A 21,522-nucleotide genomic window follows, 5' to 3' on the forward strand; every position below is an offset into this window, starting at 1 on the left:
AAAGAGGCGCTGATGGCGCATATTACAGTGCTTCCAAAAGAGGGGAAAGATCATACCATGCCAGGGAGTTATAGGCCAATATCGCTTTTAAACACTGACGTAAAGATTTTAGCAAAAATCCTGGCCAATAGACTCAAACCAATCCTCCCATCGCTTATACATCCTGACCAGATGGGATTCATAATGGGAAGGGAAGCGAGGGATAATTCCAATAGAGCACTCCAACTGATTCACTGGGTGGAATCTCAGGTTACAATACATCCCTGTCTTTTGCTTTCCACTGATGCCGAGAAGGCATTTGACAGGGTTGACTGGACTTACATGAGAGTGGTGTTGACCAGGCTTGGCCTGGGCCCCAGCATGCTCTCGTGGATATCCTCCCTCTATAGTTCCCCAACGGCCAAGGTAAAAGTAAATGGCCTATTGTCAGAGGCTTTCCCGATAAATAATGGTACACGCCAGGGGTGCCCTTTGTCCCCTTTAATTTTCGCCCTAACCTTGGAGCCACTGCTAAACAAAATTCGCCTTAACAGAGATATCAGGGGCTTCACTGTTGGGCCGACGGAACATAAGCTCTCCGCTTATGCGGATGACGTTCTATTCTACGTCTCGGAACCCCTTATATCATTGCCTAACATCATGGCAGAGTTGAAGGAATTTAATTTATTATCCAACTTTAAGATCAACTACAACAAATCAAAGATTCTGTCACTGAATATTCCCATGGCTTTACGTACTCAGCTGCAGACTGCCTTCTCATTTACTTGGTGCCAGACGTCCCTAAAGTATTTAGCGGTATACCTGCCCGCACGGTGCTCCCAGCTTTTCACCTGTAACTATGCACCATTGCTTTCTAATATCAGAATAGATTTAAAAAATTGGGACAAATCTGCCTTTTCGTGGATGGGCCGAGTCAGTGTTCTCAAGATGAATGTTCTACCCCACATATTGTTTTTCCTGCAGATGGTGCCCATCACCTTGCCTAGGACTATCTTCTCAACCCTCAACAGCCTGTTTATACAATACATATGGAGTGGGAAATGCCCCAGACTAGCCCTCCGCACGATACAACGCCCTAAAGCAAGGGGGGGAATGGGGGTTCCAATGGTCCGTAGATACTATGAGGCTATAGCTTTACAGCGCATTCTAGACTGATATCACAATGTCTCCCTTAAACTATGGGTTCCTCTTGACAAATTCCTAGCTGGCCGGAACTTGTCACATGCCCCCTGGGTCCCCCGGGAGAGCAGGGGCCTTTCGACGCTGGTCTCTCCTATGGCTTCACATGCTTTAAATATATGGAACACCTTGAATAAAAAGGGGAAGCTCGCGTTGCTGACTTCCCCCTTGGCGCCCCTATGTGGCTTCCCCCGGTTCACTCCAGGGGAACATCCATCTTTCTTTCGGACATGGACAGCCGATGGAGAATCCAGATGCGGTAGATTTGTTCAAGATCAAGGCTTGCTACCACTGGCCGAACTAAGGGAACAATTCGGCCCATTCCCAATGGACGAGTGGCGTTATAGACAGCTTAGGCAGTTTAATAGCCTGCCCCAGGAGGTCCGCTCCCCTACTCTGGCATCACCCTTTGATCGCTTATGCATGTCATCCTCTGTTATCCCCCATGCAATATCTGTATTATATGAATTATTGCAATCTACACAGGTTGGGGGGAAACTGGGATTTATTAGGGAGTGGGAGAAGGACCTCCAACACATCTTTACTGAGCACCAGTTAGATCACCTTTACCGCCTTACCCACTCGAGCACAGTTGATACCAAAATGCAAGAGAACAGCTATAAGGTTCTGACTAGGTGGTATAGGGTTCCCTCTAAACTCACCAAGATCTACCGTCCCTTTCAGCTGCGCGCTGGAGGGAATGTGGGCTCAGAGGCTCATTCCTCCACATCTGGTGGGAATGCCCCAAGTTAAGGCCATACTGGTTAGACATACACGCTCAGATTAAACTCATTTTAGACCTGGAGCTCCCAGACTCCCCACTGGAATCCTTGCTGCACTTCCCCACCATTCCTCTCAGTCACTACCGCAAGTCAATCTTACCCCATTTGCTAAATGCAGCCCGAAGGCTAATCCCCATATACTGGACAAAAAACCTCAGATACCTACACGTACCGAATGGATAAAATTGGTCAATAACATCATGGCTGCGGAGAAGTGGATGGCGAAGTGTAAAGATAAATATGAAAAATTGTATTCAATTTGGGCTACATGGATACATTACACCGGTCAAACGGGGATGCCCGCCTTGGGCTCTTCTCAGGCACAGGACCCCCCTTGAATTCTGGGGCTGGCCTTGGCAGGTATTGAGGTAACTCTCTGCAGATAGTAGAATCACAGATGAGCTTTGATAGGCCTAAAATGGCTTAAGTTGTTTGAATATACTATGAGGTGTAACACTTTCCCCCCCCCCTTTTTTTTTTCTTCCCCCCTTTTTTTTTAAATTTTCTTCACTTTATACTCACAGTTTGTTATGGTTTAAGTTTTATCAAGATCTACGATATGGCTCTTTGTTTGGTCCTAGTACTATGGGTCCCTGTTAGATCCGTACTTCTGACTGATGGTTTTAACCTTCCTCAGCGATATCCCATTTGGGTGCAATAGGGAAGGTTCATGGATGTGTGAATTTATATGAAGTGATGATTAGATGGCGATAATTATCCCCCTAAAATATTGCCCCTCATTTGTGTATGTCTCCGTGTAATATATACATTTGTTTGACCAAAAAAGAGTCTCCTGTGTAAATCGTACCTACTTCATATGCGTTGTACTATGTCTATTTGTACGTTTTTCACTGAAATATTCTTAAAATAAAGATTATATTAAAAAAAAAGAAAGTGCAACTTCAAACAAGTCCAACTTCTTGTCGGTAGAGTCCTTAAATGTTGGAGCATCTTTGATAAGAATGGTCAGAGAAAAGTTGAAAGTTTGAGGTTGTGGTGCACTGAAATTGCATTGTATGTAAAGGCTAGATGCCATGAATACATACAAAGAACTGTAAATACACCCCCTTCCTTTCCCAGAACAATCCCACAATTATTGCTAGTCAGTGGCACTTTAAACCACCCTCCTCCCAAAATAATCCTACAATTTTTGGTCTTTAAAAGAATTTTAAACCCCCCCCCCCACCATCATTGGTGGTCAGCAGCACATTAAACCCCCTCTGCAAAAAAAGCATTGGTGGTCAGTGGTATTTTTACCCTCCCCATCCAAAAACAATTCCACAATTATTGGTGGTCAGTGGCATTTTGAAAACCCCAACCTCTTCCCCCATCATTGGCTGGAACTTCAAATCCCCCCGAAACAATCCCACAGCATTGGTGGTCTCTGGCCCTTTAAACCTTCCTCACCTTTCCCTAACCTTCGATAGTTGTGTTCCTCCACTGTAGCCAGAAAATATAATAAATAGATTAATTCATTAAATTAATTCAATTAAATCCCTGTTGTGAGGAATGGCTGTGAAAAGGAATGGCTCACCAACGTGAACAGCACTACACTGTTTACGTTTGTGATCACACAGAGCTGCTCCTATCGATCCTGTGCTTTTAGCTGATGTTCACTACTCTCCTGTATATAGCATATAGAATATATACTGCAGCTACTTCTACCCCTCCAGTAAGGGCGCTGTCCTGACAGTTATACAGTGGGGCAAAAAAGTATTTAGTCAGCCACCAATTTTGCAAGTTCTCCCACTTAAAAAGATGAGAGAGGCCTGTAGTTGTCATCATAGGTATACCTCAACTATGAGAGACAAAATGTGAAAACAAATCCAGACAATCGCATTGTCTGATTTTTGAAAGAATTTATTTGCAAATTATGGTGGAAAATAAGTATTTGGTCACCTACAAACAAGCAAGATTTCTGGCTCTCACAGACCTGTATCTTGTTCTTTAAGAGGCTCCTCTGTCCTCCACTCATTACCTGTATTGATGGCACCTGTTTGAACTTGTTATCAGTATAAAAGACACCTGTCCACAACCTCAAACAGTCACACTCCAAACTCCACTGTGGTAAAGACCAAAGAGCTATCGAAGGACACCAGAAACAAAATTGTAGACCTGCACCAGGCTGGGAAAACTGAATCTGCAATAGGCAAGCAGCTTGGTGTGAAGAAATCAAATGTGGTAGCAATAATTAGAAAATGGAAGACATACAAGACCACTGATAATCTCCCTTGATCTGGGGCTTCACGCAAGATCTCACCCCGTGGGGTCAAAATTATCACAAGAACGGTGAGCAAAAATCCCAGAACCACACGGGGGGACCTAGTGAATGACCTGCAGAGAGCTGGGACCAACGTAACAAAGGCTACCATCAGTAACACACTATGCCGCCAGGGACTCAGATCCTGCAGTGCCAGACGTGTCCCCCTGCTTAAGCCAGTACATGTCCGGGCCCATCTGAGGTTTGCTAGAGAGCATTTGGATGATCCAGAAGAGGATTGGGAGAATGTCGTATGGTCAGATGAAACCAAAGTAGAACTGTTTGGTAGAAACACAACTCGTCGTGTTTGGAGGAGAGAGAATGCTGAGTTGCACCCAAAGAACACCATACCTACTGTGAAGCATGGGGGTGGCAACATCATGCTTTGGGGCTGTTTCTCTGCAAAGGGAACAGGACGACTGATCCGTGCACATGAAAGAATGAATGGGGCCATGTATCATGAGATTTTGAGTGCAAACCTCCTCCCATCAGCAAGGGCATTGAAGATGAAACGTGGCTGGATCTTTCAGCATGACAATGATCCCAAACACACCGCCTGGGCAACAAAGGAGTGGCTTCGTAAGAAGCATTTCAAAGTCCTGGAGTGGCCTAGCCAGTCTCCAGATCTCAACCCCATAGAAAAACTTTGGAGGGAGTTGAAAGTCCGTGTTGCCCAGCGACAGCCCCAAAACATCACTGCTCTAGAGGAGATCTGCATGGAGGAATGGGACAACATACCAGCAACAGTGTGTGACAACCTTGTGAAGACTTACAGAAAACGTTTGACCTCTGTCATTGCCAACAAAGGATATATAACAAAGTATTGAGATGAACTTTTGAGATTGACAAAATACTTATTTTCCACCATAATTTGCAAATAAGTTCTTTCAAAAATCAGACAATGTGATTGTCTGGATTTGTTTCCAACTTTTGTCTCTCATAGTTGAGGTATACCTATGATGACAATTACAGGCCTCTCTCGTCTTTTTAAGTGGGAGAACTTGCACAATTAGTGGCTGACTAAATACTTTTTTGCCCCACTGTAACAGGCAGACAGAAAGTGGTAAAGGGGCAGCCTTTAGTTTGTATGCGCCTACTGCCCATTTCTCATGTAGGCAGCAGTATCCTTTGTTACTTAAAGCGGTTGTAAACCGCTGGACTTTTTTTTTTACCCTGCAAGGTAAAGACAATGTGCTAGTATGCACCATATCAACCTTAAAACGAAGGCCTCCCATGCCCAGTTGTCAGATCTGGAGGCTGCTTCCATCTTCACCTGTTTTGCTTCCGGGTTCGCAGACTCCTGCTCTACGAAGGGCCAGAGCCGCGAAGCGTCATGGCACGGGCTCTGAAGAAACGGCACGGGTGGCCGTTCCTTCAGAATGCATGCACCAGTGATGTCACTGGCTGCATGTATAGTAAATACTGTATATCCTAAACGGTGCACGTTTAGGAGATATTTACATTACCTATAGGTAAGCGTTATTATAGGCTTACCTATAGGTAAAAAGTCATGCATGGAAGTTAACTTCCACTTTAATACCATCAAACTGTGTCCCTTGATGAATCATAGAAAAAAGTGTAAATTTTTTTAGTAGTGACCATGAGATATATATATATATATATATATATATATATATACACACACACACACACACACACACACACACACACTGTGTAATATATATAAAATATAAAATATATAAATATTTTTGCTAATTTTATACAGCAGTTTAAAGTGCCACATCCATATCTCAGCAAGAGGGTAAATGTAATAGTTGCAAGGGAACATGGTCCAGGGGGTCGGTGATAAGGTGGGCATTAGGGCAAAATTCAGCAACCTTTTCTATGGTAGCAGGATTAACCACTTCAGCCCCGGAAGATTTGGCTGCTGAATGACCGGGCCATTTTTTGCGATACGGCACTGCCTCGCTTTAAGTGACAATTGCGCGGTCGTGCAACGCTGCACCCAAACAAAATTGATGTCCTTTTTTTTCCCACAAATAGAGATTTCTTTTGGTGGTATTTGATCGCCTCTGCGATTTTTATTTTTTGAGCTATAAACAAAAAAAGCGACAATTTTGAAAAAAAACAATATTTTGTACTTTTTGCTATAATAAATATCTCCATTTTTTTTTAAAAAAGCAAATTTTTTTCTCAGTTTAGGCCGATATGTATTCTTCTACATATTTTTGGTAAAAAAAAAATTAAAAATTAAAAAAAAAAAAATCGCAATAAGCGTACATTGATTGGTTTGTGCAAAAGTTATAGCGTCTACAAAATAGGGCATAGATTTATAGCATTTTTATCATTTTTTTTTTACTAGTAATGGCGGCGATCTGCGATTTTTACTGGGACTGTGACATTATGGCAAGCACATTAGTCACTTTTGACACATTTTTGAGACCACTGGCATTTATACAGCGATCAGTGCTATAAAAATGCACTGATTACTGTAAAAATGTCACTGGCAGGGAAAGGGTTAACACTAGGGGCGATCAAGGGTTGAACTGTGTTCCCTGCTACTTGTTTCTAACTGAAGGGGGACTAGAGGAAGTGACGGATCGTGGTTCCTAGCTAATAGGAACACACGATCTGTCACTCCTCTCAGAACAGAACAGGGATTTGTGTGTTTACACACACACACTTCCCTGTTCTGCCTCTCGTGCTCATGACAGTCGGCCACGAGCATCGGCACCCCCGCAGTGCAGCGGGTGCGTGTGCGCGCCTGCTATCCCTGATCCCGCGAGCTGACGTATAGCTACAACGGTTCGCGGGATCGTGCTGATCGACTTTGTGCAGTAAAAATGACGGTGGCTGGTCGACAAGCGGTTAAAATAGGAAAGTAATGAGTGTGCAAGTGAACATGGAATATTAGGTGGGGGAGATATCTGTACAGTAGAGATCTCATTACAAGTTGCAACTATCTTATTATTGAAGAGACTGGCAATCTCCTGGACAGTAAGTGAGTTAGTGGGTGGAGGCAGTGGAGAACAAAGTAAAGTTAAAGGTAGAAAAGAGTTGATAGGGATCGTGTAAGAGGGTGTTAATAAGACAATTTCAAAAACCTAGAATATCCAGATCAGTGTTTTTCAACCTCTATTTTTCTCGCCATCATGTTGCAGTTTTTTTTAAAGAGCTGCTCTATGTGTGTGAAACACACAAAAGGGTGCTGGTATGATTTTTTAAATTTCAGGCGCAAGTGTACGTGCATTTGCTAGATGGGTGGGGGTGTCACTAAGAATTAATGGCACCCATGTGTGTCTGCAAATGGCAGCACATTTTTGTGTGGTCCAGGAAAACATGCGATTTCACACCTGTTACTGCACTGTACCCGGTGTGAACAATCCCTAAATTGTACTCTGAGGCAGAATCCAGTGGTTTGTAGGTTATAAACCCCCCTCTTAGCACAAATTCCTCCCCAATTCTCCCTTCTAGCACAACCCTCCCCCCCCCCACCCTAATCACCCTCCCAGCACAAACCTCCACAAATCGCCCCTCCTAGCCTAGCGCAACTACCCCCAATTCCTCCCTCTTCTGAGCACAAATTCTGTCCCTACAGTACTGACAGCAGCAGAGGGGGGAGAGAGTCAGGAGGAAGTGTGGGTTGTGCTCTTTATTCCCCCCCCCCCAGCTCCTTTCCTTCCTGTAAAATCAGATTTGAGCGATCCTTTGTTAGCACCCGGGGAGGAGGGAGAGAGCACGGTTAACAGTTAACTCCTGTGTACAGAGGAGGCAGACAGCTCGCACCTCCTCCTGCCCTTTACTCCTCTCTGTACTCTTGCTGGCAACCGCAGACATCATCAGTTGGTAGGATGCAGTCGGGCGCCCAGCTCAGCTTTCTCTTTTGCGTGCAAGAGTACAGAGGAAAGCAGAGAGGGGGAGGTGCGGGCACAGCTCTCTACCTCCTCTGTACATAGGAGTTAACAGTGCTCTCTCCGTCCTGTAGCACAGGAGCTAACAGAGGATCACTCAGATCGGGCTGTAACCGCAGCACCCCTGAGGACGCCTCACGGCACCCCAGTTGAAAAACACTGGTCTAAATGGACTATTACCTTCCTTAGAAAGAAGTAATATATATCTCTGTATCTCCAGGATTCTTATATGATTGTATCTCTTTGAATTTAGTTCAAAAGCTAATAATACGCCTGAAGTGGAATATGTAAAGGGCATAGCTGTTACAATTAAAGGGGTTGTAAAGGTAAAAATTTTTTCACCTTAATGCATTCTATGCATTAAGGTGAAAAAACTTTTGACAGTACCGCCGCCCCCAGGCCCCCCGTTTTACTTACCTGACGCCTCGAATCTTCGCTGCTCGTCCTCGTCAGCTTCATTGCAGCTCAGCCTGGTCGCTGATTGGCTGCAGTGGATGGATTGAAAGCAGCGCAGCCATTGGCTCGCGCTGCTGTCAATCACATCCGATGACGCGGCGCGCCGGGGGGCGGGGCCGAGTGATACAGCGAGCGGCTATAGCCGCCGGCTGTATCACGGGAGCGCGCCCGCAAGCACTCACCACCGTGCGAGGGGGCTCGCATGAAGGTGGTAAATGCTTGCGGGGAGGAGCTGAAACAGCCGCCGAGGGACCCCAGAAGACCAGGTTCGGGGCCACTCTGTGCAGAACGAGCTGCACAGTGAAGGCAAGTATAACATGTTTGTTATTTAAAAAAAAAAAAAAAAAAATAACTTTACAACCCCTTTAATTCTAAAGTTTGGCTTAAAATAATGTGGTATGTGACGGATAGTTCTACCAAAGTATCAAAGTATCATAAACCTGATAGATGGAAGGGAAGCACATTTACGTTATACTGGCCAAAAATTCAAAAAAAGTAGAAAAAATATGAATTTTGGTCAACCTGTCATGCCGCCTTGAACATGACAACACTAAATGCATTGATGTTCTCGTCTATTTCTACAGAGCTGTATGATGGTGTGGTGTTCCACATAGGCATCACTATAGAAAATAACGTATTTTGTTATTTATGGCCCACCATACAGAACTTTTGCGTTCCTGTAATTTTATGGGATTAATACCTATAATGATTGTATTTAGTATACTATTCCTTTTTATTTCGCAGGCCTTACAGTCAGACCAAGCTGTTCAGGAAGAGTGACAGTTTAGACAATTAGGACCCATTCACACCTATACGGTAAGGTAACACACAAAAACATACCATCTTTGGCTATTTTTAGTTGGAACCCCTGCACCAAGGGAACGCACCTGTGTTGCAAAGCAAGATAAATGATAAAGCACCTCAGAGGCTACTTATTGCAATTTATTATTGGACATAAAAAATACAATTGACTGTGTGTGTGTGTGTCCACAAACCCCTAAGGAGAAATTCCCTAACCCTACCAACCCTCCCGCCAGCAAACCACCGCTTCACCCAAGCACCCCACCACCACTAGGGCCTACACCCCACTCCAGCGCCCCTGAGCAAAAACTATTCCCTATATCCCTCCTAATTCCCAGTCCTCCCCTCCACAGATGGTGACGAATCTCTGATATCCCACTGTAGAAGAGCTATGTAAAAAGTGAATGCTACTGAGCCTAGTTCTGAATATGATGAATTAAAACAGCCACTAGAAAATTCTGTGGGTAGACGGTGAATGTTCCCAATGTTCTGAAGTCTCATATAAACTCTAGGCCTAGATGTAATAATGGATCACGTCTGCTATCCACATGCTGTGCTTGCTACAGCTGAGCCGGCACCCTACCCGGTGTGAGTGAAGGTGGAGTATGCTGAGAAGACAAACTGGGACTAGATTCGGATGGTGTACTAGGTGTTATAATTTAGAATGGTAACGGTCAACAGTGCCTAATAGCACAAAACCCCCTGTCTCTCTACTAGATCCAGCCTTGGATGTTTTCCTCTGTGCATGTGGCTTTGGATCTACAAGTAGGGGCAGGGTGCGCCGAGGGAGTAGCTCTGTGACCAGCAATGTTTTGGATGCACTACCCGATAATTGGGTTTGGCACTTTGCAGAGTCACCACTCCCAGGATTTTCTTTTTGGGTGGGGTTTTCAACAAAGCAAGGTAAAGCCAATCTGTTTAGCAAAAATAGCAGATAAATGGTTAGCACAAACCCTATAACACTGCCAGGGGTATTTACAGCAGTCAGCTTTAATTTATGTGCTTTAAATATTTTTTCCAAAAAAAAAAGAAACATGTTGCTAGCTGGAATTGAACTCCAATTGGTTTGCATTTTATTTAAAGTGGTACTCCATGCGGGGTGTTTTTTTACCTTAACTCTTTCTTTGTATGAAGGCAAAAAAATATTCTGGATTGTAAAGGAGATAGGCTCCTGCTGCTGCCATTCAAATTGCTGGGAGTAGGGTAAAGGAAAGAGCAGTGGCATTGCTTGTGGTGACATAGACAATTTGCACTGGCTGTCCACATAAAAGGTACTCTCAGGATTCAGAAGACTACTGATGTAAGACTGAGCGGAGTGAAAGAGAACAGACCATGAGAGTTAATTTGTGATGCTGGATTAGTGGCCCCTGCAGGTGGAAATGTCCTCAACCTGGGACCTGGACCTTACTTCACCAGGTAAGAAAATCTAAACACATAGCAGGATACCTTCAAAGAAAGGTATGGTAAGGATATAGTTTTTTGCCCAGAATTGAAATGTAAAACTACATTGTATGATATTTGACTTTTGCCCACAGTTCCACGTAATTGGAATCCCTTTTTAACCAAGAAAACATCTAACCTTTGCAGTTTGCACCATGACTTCTACAAGATCTTCAATCTCATCTTCACTGTTAAACACACTCTCAAAATCCTGGTAAGACCATCCATCAAATAAGACTCGTGGAACTAAAAAAACAATTGGTCAAGAAAATAAACCTAATTATGTGTAGGTTAGGCTTTACTGTAAACATAACTAGTCTTTTCATTGTCTCAATACAACAATTCACAGTTCACACTGATCATACTATGGACAACATCTAGACACAAAGCAACAGCACAATATGAAAAACAGCTACTACAAGCACTTCTATTCCAATGAAATAAAAGAAGTTGATGAAAGTTAAAAGAGGAACTTCACTCCCGGATCCCTTTTATAGTTCTCTCTTACCTTGTCCACTGGGGTGCCTCAAAAAACAGGCTCACACTTTCAACAAATCCAGCGTTGCCATGCTGCAATCTGCCTAGCTTCTGCTACAGGCCGGGTCTCGCACCACCATCTTGCTTTCTAATGTCATCAGGAGCTAGTTATCTCTTCCTGTTTCAGACAGCTTGCCCTCTGATGACACACCAAAAGTCCACCTATCTTCAGGCACAGGTCCATCCTCCTCCATCTGCTATGTTGAACCTGATGCCCCCTGGGATATGTGGAGTGCATATATCAGGAGTGCAGGAGATTTCACTCTCGCCTAGGCGGGGTTGACCATATAAAGAAAAGAAATTGCAATGGTTGCAATTCTGTTTTTGTGTGACGGTATGCTTTAACTGGTTTAGTAACTTTAACAACTCCTGGTTTTAAGACCAAATCAATGCTGCTGTTTTTTGGCAGAATCTGGCAAAACTTTGCATGGTCTGAGCTTATTTGTATTATGGACAATATCCGAGTAGCCCGGGACTGTCACCATGGAAGTAATATCAACCTCTAAGAGCTACTGTACACCCTGGCTAACAAGATAGTATGTGGCCATACATACGCTGCAAGCTGGCACTGATGGTTTTTGATTGGAATTCACAAGCTGACATTTAGAAGCCATTGTATATGATTTAGATCTGTCCTGCAACTGGAAGTACTGTTTGGATGTCACTAGAAAAAGTTGTTCTAGATAAGACACTCAAAGAGGTGTCAGAACTTTTAAAACAGCATACACGTGGCCATGCTAAATAAGGAGTTTACCACATACAGGTATTAGAAGGGTCAGGAATTGCTGCTAAGGATAACAAGTGTAAGAGGAAAAGACAGAACTTGTTCTCATTCCACATATTGAAATAACGGATCAAGATATGCAATGCGTATATAGAAGAAGTAACACGTAATACATAAAAGGAGAGGCCCATTTAGGCTGTAAAAGACTGATACAGCCTGTATTACTATTTCCTCAAATACTCTATATTAATTTTACTTGCATACCAACATTAAGAGTGTATCCAACTTTTTTTTTTTATGGATAGAGCCCTATTAGGGTTTTACTGATGTCTGTGGCCCTGCTGGGAAGATTACTCCATTCTGTTAGTTCTGGTGATCATTTTCACTGGGATCGAAAGCCAGAGAAAATATGAAATTTTCAGTTGTAAATGAACAGAAATAGTGGGAAAAACTTTCGATGAGGACAATTTTTCTGGTGAGAACTGTCTAAAGGAGGATTCCTCTCACTTGCAGAGAGGTGTTCTCACTTGTTTGTCAGCACAGGAAGTGAAGGAAAGTCTCCCCAATCAGACACAACCCAAAAAACAAATGACAGGAGTTTTAATCACTATCTACTCAAAACTTAAAAAAAAGAGCCAGCTTTAGATATACATTAAATGTTTGGAAATTAACTTTATTGTAATTTATCATGTACTACCCATCTTTACCAATAACAACTATAGCTTGAAATGCTTGTTGCTTGAAACCAAAGCTGTACCTCAAGCCTCCCCAAAAATAATTTAAGCACCCCCATAGCACCCCCAAAATCCACATGGTAGTATTTGCAGATGTTATTGTTTTTTTGTTTGTTCTTTCCTTGCCTGCATGTTCTCTATTTCTATTATTTATTTAACTTGAAATCTCACTGGCTCTCACTCTCAGTATCAGAGACTTTTTTAAGAAGAACTATATTACACTCACCAATTTTTGTGGTCTTAGAATTCTTCTTTATGTCTTGTATCCACCCTGGAAATATACACATTCAAATTACTGTATTTATAAATTGCAAAATGTGGAATCATAACATAGAAAATGATTACTGCCTTTCTGTAAAACATCAAAAACGCAGGTAAAGTCCATTAAACATGTTCTATAGGGAGGCATAAATTGTAGACCTCTTCACCTTAGAATGGAAGGTTGTGATATGGATTTACTGGATTCAGTACTATATTGGTAATTTACCTGGAGCAAGTAGTCAGATCAGGACTTCTGACTCTGTGGCGTGCTTGTTCCAAAGCAGTGAAGTCAGATATAGCCAGGCAAATAGCAATTTCAGATGGTAATATAAAGACAACCTCAAGATTTCTCTAACTACAGATTTTCTTTCCAAAATTTTGTTTAGGTAAACAAGTAAAAAAAATGTTAAACTCCTTTTGTCATTGCTGTAGTGGCACCCCAAGAAAAGAGATCTCCAGTAGAAAAAGCTACACCCAAAGTGATAAAACTCCATTTGTTCAAGTTTAGTTAGGGTTAAGAGGAGGAGTTTTTAATTCCATCATGAACCTTTTTTTTTTTTTTACTAAACTTTAATCATGGAAGAAAAGATCGGCACTCAGCTATTTTCTGCTTGACCGAGAACCAGGCTGTGTGTGTCTTTAGCTTAAGTGGATTCACAGTATGTGTCTAAGGAAAAACCATTACAAAGTAAATTCTTCACAGCAATACTGCAGATGGAGAGTTCCTTTGTACAGCAAAGCCGGGGAACCTGGCTATGAGTCATGCAGGTCAAAAAGAGCAGCTATAAAACAGTGGATGATCTTCAAGACCAACAACCCCCAACCCAAAATAAGGCCTTATGCACAGTGGACGTTTTCTCTTACATTCATTGAAGGACTTAATCTTGACCAAGCAGTTTTATAGTGCCACCTACAGGAGTAGGACCCTAGGCATAAAAGAACTTGGCACCTCCAATGGGCAGTCCTTCTGGTATAAAACCCCCCTCTCTGCTAAAGGCAAACCAGTTATTCTGCCTAGTGTTGAGGAGTTAGAACCGGGTTCCCAGCTGGGACCTGTGGTCTCACAAGCTTTTTTGTTTTTTCTATCCTTTTTCCAGTATTTTTTCTGCAGAGGACTTCTATCAACAGCTGAGCTGTGAGACGGGCTTGATAATCTAGATCCAGTTGTCACCCCAGTCTGGCCAACAAGCGCAAGCAGACCTTTTAGCTACACGCTGGGTTGGCTGCAATAGCCCTATCCTGGGCCGAAGCAGCCAGCAAGTTAAATGTCTCACGGGGACACATATGACTGGGCACCTACAGTCTGTGTCACAATGTTACCCTGGCTGACAGCCCCCCATTTCAGTGGAGAGAAGGATCTGTCATGATAGCCATACCCACACACTCTGCTGGCCTTCCCTCTCTGGATGCAGTGTGTGGAGAAGGTACTCCCTGGAGTGGTCAGTCCTGTGGGGTCCCTACCTCACCTCCGGCAGCTGGTATCTCTCCTGTCTCCTTCACCTGGACTTCTCCCCCTCCTACCTGCTGTTCAGGCATCTGTGCAACCTGAGTCCCCCTGGGGTGTCCCTGGGCAGGGGGGAGGTTGTGAGCTGCACTGGTGGGGCTCTGTGTTTCCCTGTTGAAGCCGGGGGAGCAATTTTTCTGGTGATTCCGGCGGCCATTTCGTTGGCGGCAGCCAGGGCAGTCATTATGCAGTGGATCTCTCTCTCCTCCAGGGGCTCCCGATTAGGGCTCGATCAGCCGACGCAACAGCAGTGGCCTAGGTCATCCACCAAGGTGGCACGAGTCATGCAGCAGCAATGCTGGAGGCAGCATGCGTTTCGTGGGAGTGGAACAGCACATTCTGGCCTACTCCCACTGTGCATATGCCCAGCGTCTGAAATTGGCAGGCAGATTGTTTCAGTTGCCAGTTGTTGGATCAGGGGATGTGTCCCTAGTTATGGACGTGTTCCGTCAGTACTACCTACGCTAGAGGACCCCAGATGTGGATCCCTTGATTTCCTGCCTCATGGGAGGTACTGAGGTTTGTGGCGAAACTGGAGGATGCAACAGATTTGTGGTGGCACGATGGGATCAGTATCGCCTCATTTACGTATTTCCTCCTCTCAAGCTGCCCCCTTGCCTGCTGTGTAAGATGCAGGTGGGAGAGATTCCAGTCATTCTGGTGGTTCCTGACTAGCTTTGTGTCCGTGGTACACCGACGTGGTGCAGCTGGTCACGGACACTCGCCGTTGGCTGCCTTTTCAGGAGGACCTCCTGTTCGAGGGTCCAATCTATTACCTTGCTTTATTGTCCTCGGCTTCAATGGCATGGCTACTGAAAGCCTGGCCTGGGGGATCAGGGGGCTGTCACATTAAGTCATTACCATGATGTTACAGGCACACAAGCCCAGGAGGCTTATATTGCCTGGTGTAAGCCTCCGTGTTTCCACCCACGTTCTCTTGCGGTGGCTCAATTTTTGGCCTACAGCATTTCCAAAACCCCATTAAATAACAACTTGCTTTTGTACCGCTAAAGGCCAGGTTTCTTAGATGCTGAAAAGGCGTTTGATTCAGTGGAATTGGTCTACCTATAGGAGGTTCTGAAACTATATGGTTTTGGTCCCAAATTCCTTTGCTGGTTACAGATGCTCTATAGGGCTCCCAGGGCACGTGTCCGTACCAATGATTGGCTGTCCCAGACATTCTCTCTACATAGAGGTAAGCGACAGGGATGCCCCTTGTCTCCCTCCTTATTTTCTCTGGCTTTGGAACCCTTGGCTATCCTGATTAGGGAATCTTCTGAGGTCAAGGGATTGAGGGTGAGACGCTTGGAAGAGAAGTTGTCACTAAATGCAGATGACGCCTTACTTTACTTGAATGATGCAGGCCCGTCGCACTCGGCTGCCCTGACTATATTTGACACGTTTGGCTCATTCTCGGGCATACAGATTAATTGGTCCAAGTCTATCCTCTTCCCAGTTGATGAACAGGTAATTAACCTAGCCCCCTCCTCCCCACTACAATGGGTTGAGGAGTTTAGGTATCTAGGAGTGCAGGTGACTAGACGGATAGCTGACTTTTTTGACCATAATCTCCAACCACTATCTCAATCAAAGCGTGTTGCTCGACATGGTTGGGGCTCCCATTGAATTTACTAGGCCGGATAAATTTGGTAAAAATGACGCTTCTCCCAAAATTAAATTACATATTCCGTAACTGTCCGATATGGGTTCCCACTTGATTCTTCAAAGAAATAGATGCCTGGTTTCCTTTATTTGGAACGGGGCCTCCTCCTGTTTGGCTAAGGCTACATTGTCTCTCCCTCCACAGTTGGGAGGTCTGGCACTACCTAATTGTTGGGTTTATTTCTGGGCGGCAGTACTGGTATCTGCCTATTGGTGGTTCCAGAGTTCTAGAGCCAATGCGGCCACCTGTCTGCAGGCTGCCTTCTTGGGGTCTTTGTGGGATCTTCGCAATCTCATCTATAGGGGACCATAAGGCATACCAAGCTCTCCCTGGGCCAACGAGACTCACATGGCGAATCTGGAAAACTGCAACGCGATGTTTCCTCGTTCCGGGCCAGTTGTCTCCTGCCCAACCCCTTTGGGGCAACCCTGCACTCCCTCATTTCTGTACCATTCAGGATCCCCAGTTGTGGGCATGACATGGAATCAAGACTATTGGGGATATTATGCCCCTGGGTGCCCTCTTAAACTTCTCACATTTGTCTCAGAGGTTCAATTTGCCGGCCTGGATCCTGTTCCGATATTTCCAGCTGCCAAATGCTGCTGCGGCCCAGTTCCCTCAGAATCCCATCCTCAAAGCTGATCCTATGGAGGACCTTTTAGCTCCTGGGGACCTAAATAAACCACTATCGGCACTTTATAGTGCTCTCCTTTGTACTAATATACCTAGAATGGAAAAGTTGTGGGAATACTGGAAGGAGGACATTCCCTCCCTAGACAGCAAGGACTGGTAAGATAGCCTAGAACAAGGTCCTAAGCTTGTAATTTCATCCCGAGATAAGCTGATCCAAGTTAAGTTTCTTCATCGGCTCTATTACACTCCTGTAAGGTTGCAGAGAATGTTTCCCGAACGGGATCCTACCTGTCCCCGCTGTCAACTCTAAGTGGGTTCACATATACATATGTTCTGGGAGTGCCCTTCCATAATGACATACTGGAAGGCGATCTTTGATGAAATTAACTTCCGACTACAACTTGACCTCATCCCTAATCCCTCCCAACACCTCCGCCATCCTCCCTATCCATGTGCCCAGCCCCTTTCAGGACACCGGGGCACATGAATTCCTATGACGGGGGTGTGTTTTTTGAAGCACCCGATTAGAGCCAGAGGCTCCAATAGGCTTCAAAATATGGAAGGGCGACCATAGCGAATGAATTTTCGCTATTTTCACACTACAGTTACTCCACACCAATCAGGAGGCAGGTCAGTGATCCTATTGGATGCCTAGTGCTGTGGAAGAAGAGACACGCTGGAACTGAACCCGCCGCTGTCTGGAGGACACAGGAGGAGAGGAGGACACAGCTCACCACAGAGTAAGTGCTGGAGCTCCCAGGGGGTGCATCAATGCCGTGCTCCACCCCCCCCCCCAGAGGGGGGTAGTGCTGGCTGTTTGTCGTTCTCCCAGAAGAAAAGCCCACCAGCCTATTGGCCGCCTAGGAGGAGGGGGGAGGAGACACGGGAAGCCGTTGTGAAGCACCGGGTGAAGGAGACGCTGCACGGAGAAAGCGCTGTCCACTACCTAGATGGGGTAAGTGCAGGGCCGGTGATCGACCGACCGGGGGGGTGGCAGCGGGTGGATTGTTTGCCACACCCCAAAAAAAATAGGATTTTTATAACAGCTTACCTGTAAAATCCTTTTCTTGGAGTACATCACGGGACACAGAGCCACCGTAATTACTGTATGGGTTATATGGCACCTTCAGGTGATGGACACTGACACAACCTAGACAGGAAGTTCAATGCCCCATATAATCCCTCCCCTTACCGGGAGTACCTCAGATTTGTAGCAAAGCAATACACATGTAACCAGAAAGAGGGGAGGGACCTCTGTGTCCTGTGATGTACTCCAAGAAAAGGTATTTACAGGTAAGCTGTTATAAAAATCCTATTTTCTTTATCATACATCACGGGACACAGAGCCATAGTAGTTACTATGTGGGATGTCCCAGAGCAATGCTATCTGTAGGGTTCAATCAGACCTGAGTACCTACAGTGGGGCAAAAAAGTATTTAGTCAGCCACCAATTGTGCAAGTTCTCCCACTTAAAAAGATGAGAGAGGCCTGTAATTGTCATCATAGGTATACCTTGACTATGAGAGACAAAATGTGGAAACAAATCCAGACAATCACATTGTCTGATTTTTGAAAACATTTATTTGCAAATTATGGTGGAAAATAAGTATTTGGTCACCTACAAACAAGCAAGATTTCTGTCTCTCACAGACCTGTATCTTCTTCTTTAAGAGGCTCCTCTGTCCTCCACTCATTACCTGTATTAATGGCACCTGTTTGAACTTGTTATCACTATAAAAGACACCTTTCCACAACCTCAAACAGTCACACTCCAAACTCCACTATGGTGAAGACCAAAGAGCTGTCGAAGGACACCAGAAACAAAATTGTAGACCTGCACCAGGCTGGGAAGACTGAATCTGCAATAGGCAAGCAGCTTGGTGTGAAGAAATCAACTGTGGGAGCAATAATTAGAAAATGGAAGACATACAAGACCACTGATAATCTCCCTCGATCTGGGGCTCCACGCAAGATATCACTCCATGGGGTCAAAATGATCACAAGAATGGTGAGCAAAAATCCCAGAACCACACAGGGGGACCTAGTGAATGACCTGCAGAGAGCTGGGACCATGTAACAAAGGCTACCATCAGTAACACACTGCGCCGCCAGGGACTCAGATCCTGCAGTGCCAGACGTGCCCCCCTGCTTAAGCCAGTACATGTCCGGGCCCGTCTGAGGTTTGCTAGAGAGCAAACGTGGCTGGGTCTTTCAGCATGACAATGATCCCAAACACATTGCCTGGGCAACGAAGGAGTGGCTTCGTAAGAAGCATTTCAAGGTCCTGGAGTGGCCTAGCCAGTCTCCAGATCTCAACCCCATAGAAAAACTTTGGAGGGAGTTGAAAGTCCGTGTTGCCCAGCGACAGCCCCAAAACATCAATGCTCTAGAGGAGATCTGCATGGAGGAATGGGCCAACATACCAGCAACAGTGTGTGACAACCTTGTGAAGAATTACGGAAAACATTTGACCTCTGTCATTGCCAACAAAGGATATATAACAAAGTATTGAGATGAACTTTTGATATTGACAAAATACTTTTTTTCCACCATAATTTGCAAATAAATTCTTTCAAAAGTCAGACAGTGTGATTGTCTGGATTTGTTTCCACATTTTGTCTCTCATAGTTGAGGTATACCTATGATGACAATTACAGGCCTCTCTCATATTTTTAAGTGGGAGAACTTGCACAATTGGTGGCTGACTAAATACTTTTTTGCCCCACTGTATACTGCTGCCTACAGCACACTGCGCCCAAAGGCGATATCCTCATGCCTTCTTACATCCACCTGATAGAATCTGGTGTATGTATGAACTGAAGACAAAGTTGCGGCCTTGCAGATTTGAGCCATAGAGGCTTGGTGATGCACTGCCCACGAAGCACTAACAGCTCTGGTGGAGTGCACTTCGATTTGAAAAGGTGGAACTTTCCTCCTCAAACCATAAGCTTGAATAATTACTTGCCGAATCCATTTGGCAATAGTGGATTTCGATGCTGCCTGTCCTTTCCTAGGACCTTCAGGCAACACAAACAAAACATCTGTTTTCCGAATCTGAGCAGTCGCCTTCAAATTGATTTTGACTGCATCCAAATAATGTAGTGACTTTTCTTCCTTAGAACAGGGTTTTGGAAAAAATGAAAGTAAAACAATATCCTGGTTTAGATGAAAACCCGAAACCACCTTTGGCAGAAAGCTAGGACGAGGACGCAATACTACTCTTAAATATGGCTCTTTACAAAAAAGAGTTGCCAACTCTGATACCCTTCTTGCAGAAGAAATGGCTACCAGAAAAACTAGCTTCCTTGTCAAAAGGACCAAAGGAATATGTCGTATCGGCTCAAAAGGCTGTTTCTGTAACGCCGACCGAACTAAATTCAAGTCCCAAGGGTTCAGGGGTGCTCTAACCGGTGGATTAAGCCACGTTACCCCTATATAAAGCTTCGAACCAAAGAATGAGAAGCAAGCGGACATTGAAACAATACCGATAAAGCTGAGACCTGGCCCTTGATAGTACTCAAGGCCAGTTTCATCTCTAACCCCATTTGCAGAAAGGCAAGAATTCTACCTATGATATACTTTCTAGGATGCCAACCCCTGGATTCACACCAGGAAACATATGCCTTCCAGACTCTATAATAAATGACTGTGGAAGCTGGCTTCCTTGCATTAATCAAAGTAGATATTACTGAGCCTGAAGGCCCACGATTATTCAGAATGTGGGTTTCAATAGCCAAACCATTAAATTTAGCTTTTTAAAGTAGGATGGAACACTGGTCGCTGCGATAGCAGGTCTGGACGTGGTGGTAGGGTCCACCAATGCATCTGTTCCGCATGCGAGTGGATCCCTTGTTCCTAAATAAAAGTTGTCGACTTTGTTGTTGAACCTGGACGCAAACAGATCTACGTCCGGGATCTCCCATCTTTGGCATATAGCCAGGAAGATGTCGGGGTGAAGGGACCATTCCTTGGGAACTGCTGGCGACTTAAGTAGTCCGCCTGCCAGTTCTCTACCCCTGGAATGAAGATTGTCGATATGCACGGCACATGCTTTTATGTCCAGGTTAGGATATGGTTTACCTCTCCTTGGGCTGCCTGACTTCTGATGCCTCCTTGGTGATTGATATAAGCCACTGCTGTGGAATTGTCGGATTGAATCCTGACAGGAGAATTCCGCAACCTGAATGTTCAGGCCCTTAGGGCTAGGTACGCTGCCCGAATCTCTAGAATGTTGATGGGCAAGGTCCTTTCGGTTCTGGACCCTTTACCTTGGACAGATGCCTCTTCCAGGACTGCTCCCCAACCTGAAAGGCTGGAATCTGTTGTTACCACCTTCCAGGTAACTGGTAAGAAGGATTTCCCCTTCTGCAGATTCTCGGATATCCTCCACCAACTGAGGCTCTGGCGCACTTTTGGCGACAAACGCATCAGAAAATCTAGTGCTTGGACATTTTTGTTCCAGGCCGACAGGATACTGTTTTGCAGTAGTCTTGAATGAAACTGAGCATAGGGAAGTGCTTCGAATGAAGCAACCATCTTCCCCAACAACCTCATACAAAGGCGAATAGAAGGACCCTTCTTTGCCCTGACCACCTGAACCAGCTCCTTAATGGCGCTGATCTTTGCCTGAGGTAAAAAAGCCCTCTTCTGGGCTGTATCCATAACCAGACCCAAGT

At 44.8% G+C, this 21,522-nt stretch overlaps 1 protein-coding gene across 6 annotated transcripts in view; it reads right to left on the minus strand.

Annotated features, from left to right (window-relative positions):
• The window catches only part of CHID1 (chitinase domain containing 1), a 1,258,939-nt gene that overhangs the window by 1,122,273 nt on the left and 115,144 nt on the right, over nucleotides 1-21,522 (minus strand). For all 6 annotated transcript variants that reach the window (XM_073604841.1, XM_073604840.1, XM_073604839.1 and 3 more), the window contains exons 5-6: nucleotides 13,012-13,056; nucleotides 10,930-11,036 (exon numbers count right to left, since the gene is read on the minus strand). In XM_073604841.1, coding sequence (XP_073460942.1) covers nucleotides 10,930-11,036; nucleotides 13,012-13,056 — 152 coding nt within the window. The remainder of the gene's footprint in view (nucleotides 1-10,929; nucleotides 11,037-13,011; nucleotides 13,057-21,522) is intronic.

The sequence above is a fragment of the Aquarana catesbeiana genome, linkage group LG11 (genome assembly GCF_042186555.1).
Source record: "Aquarana catesbeiana isolate 2022-GZ linkage group LG11, ASM4218655v1, whole genome shotgun sequence".
Taxonomy (NCBI): Eukaryota; Metazoa; Chordata; class Amphibia; order Anura; family Ranidae; genus Aquarana; species Aquarana catesbeiana.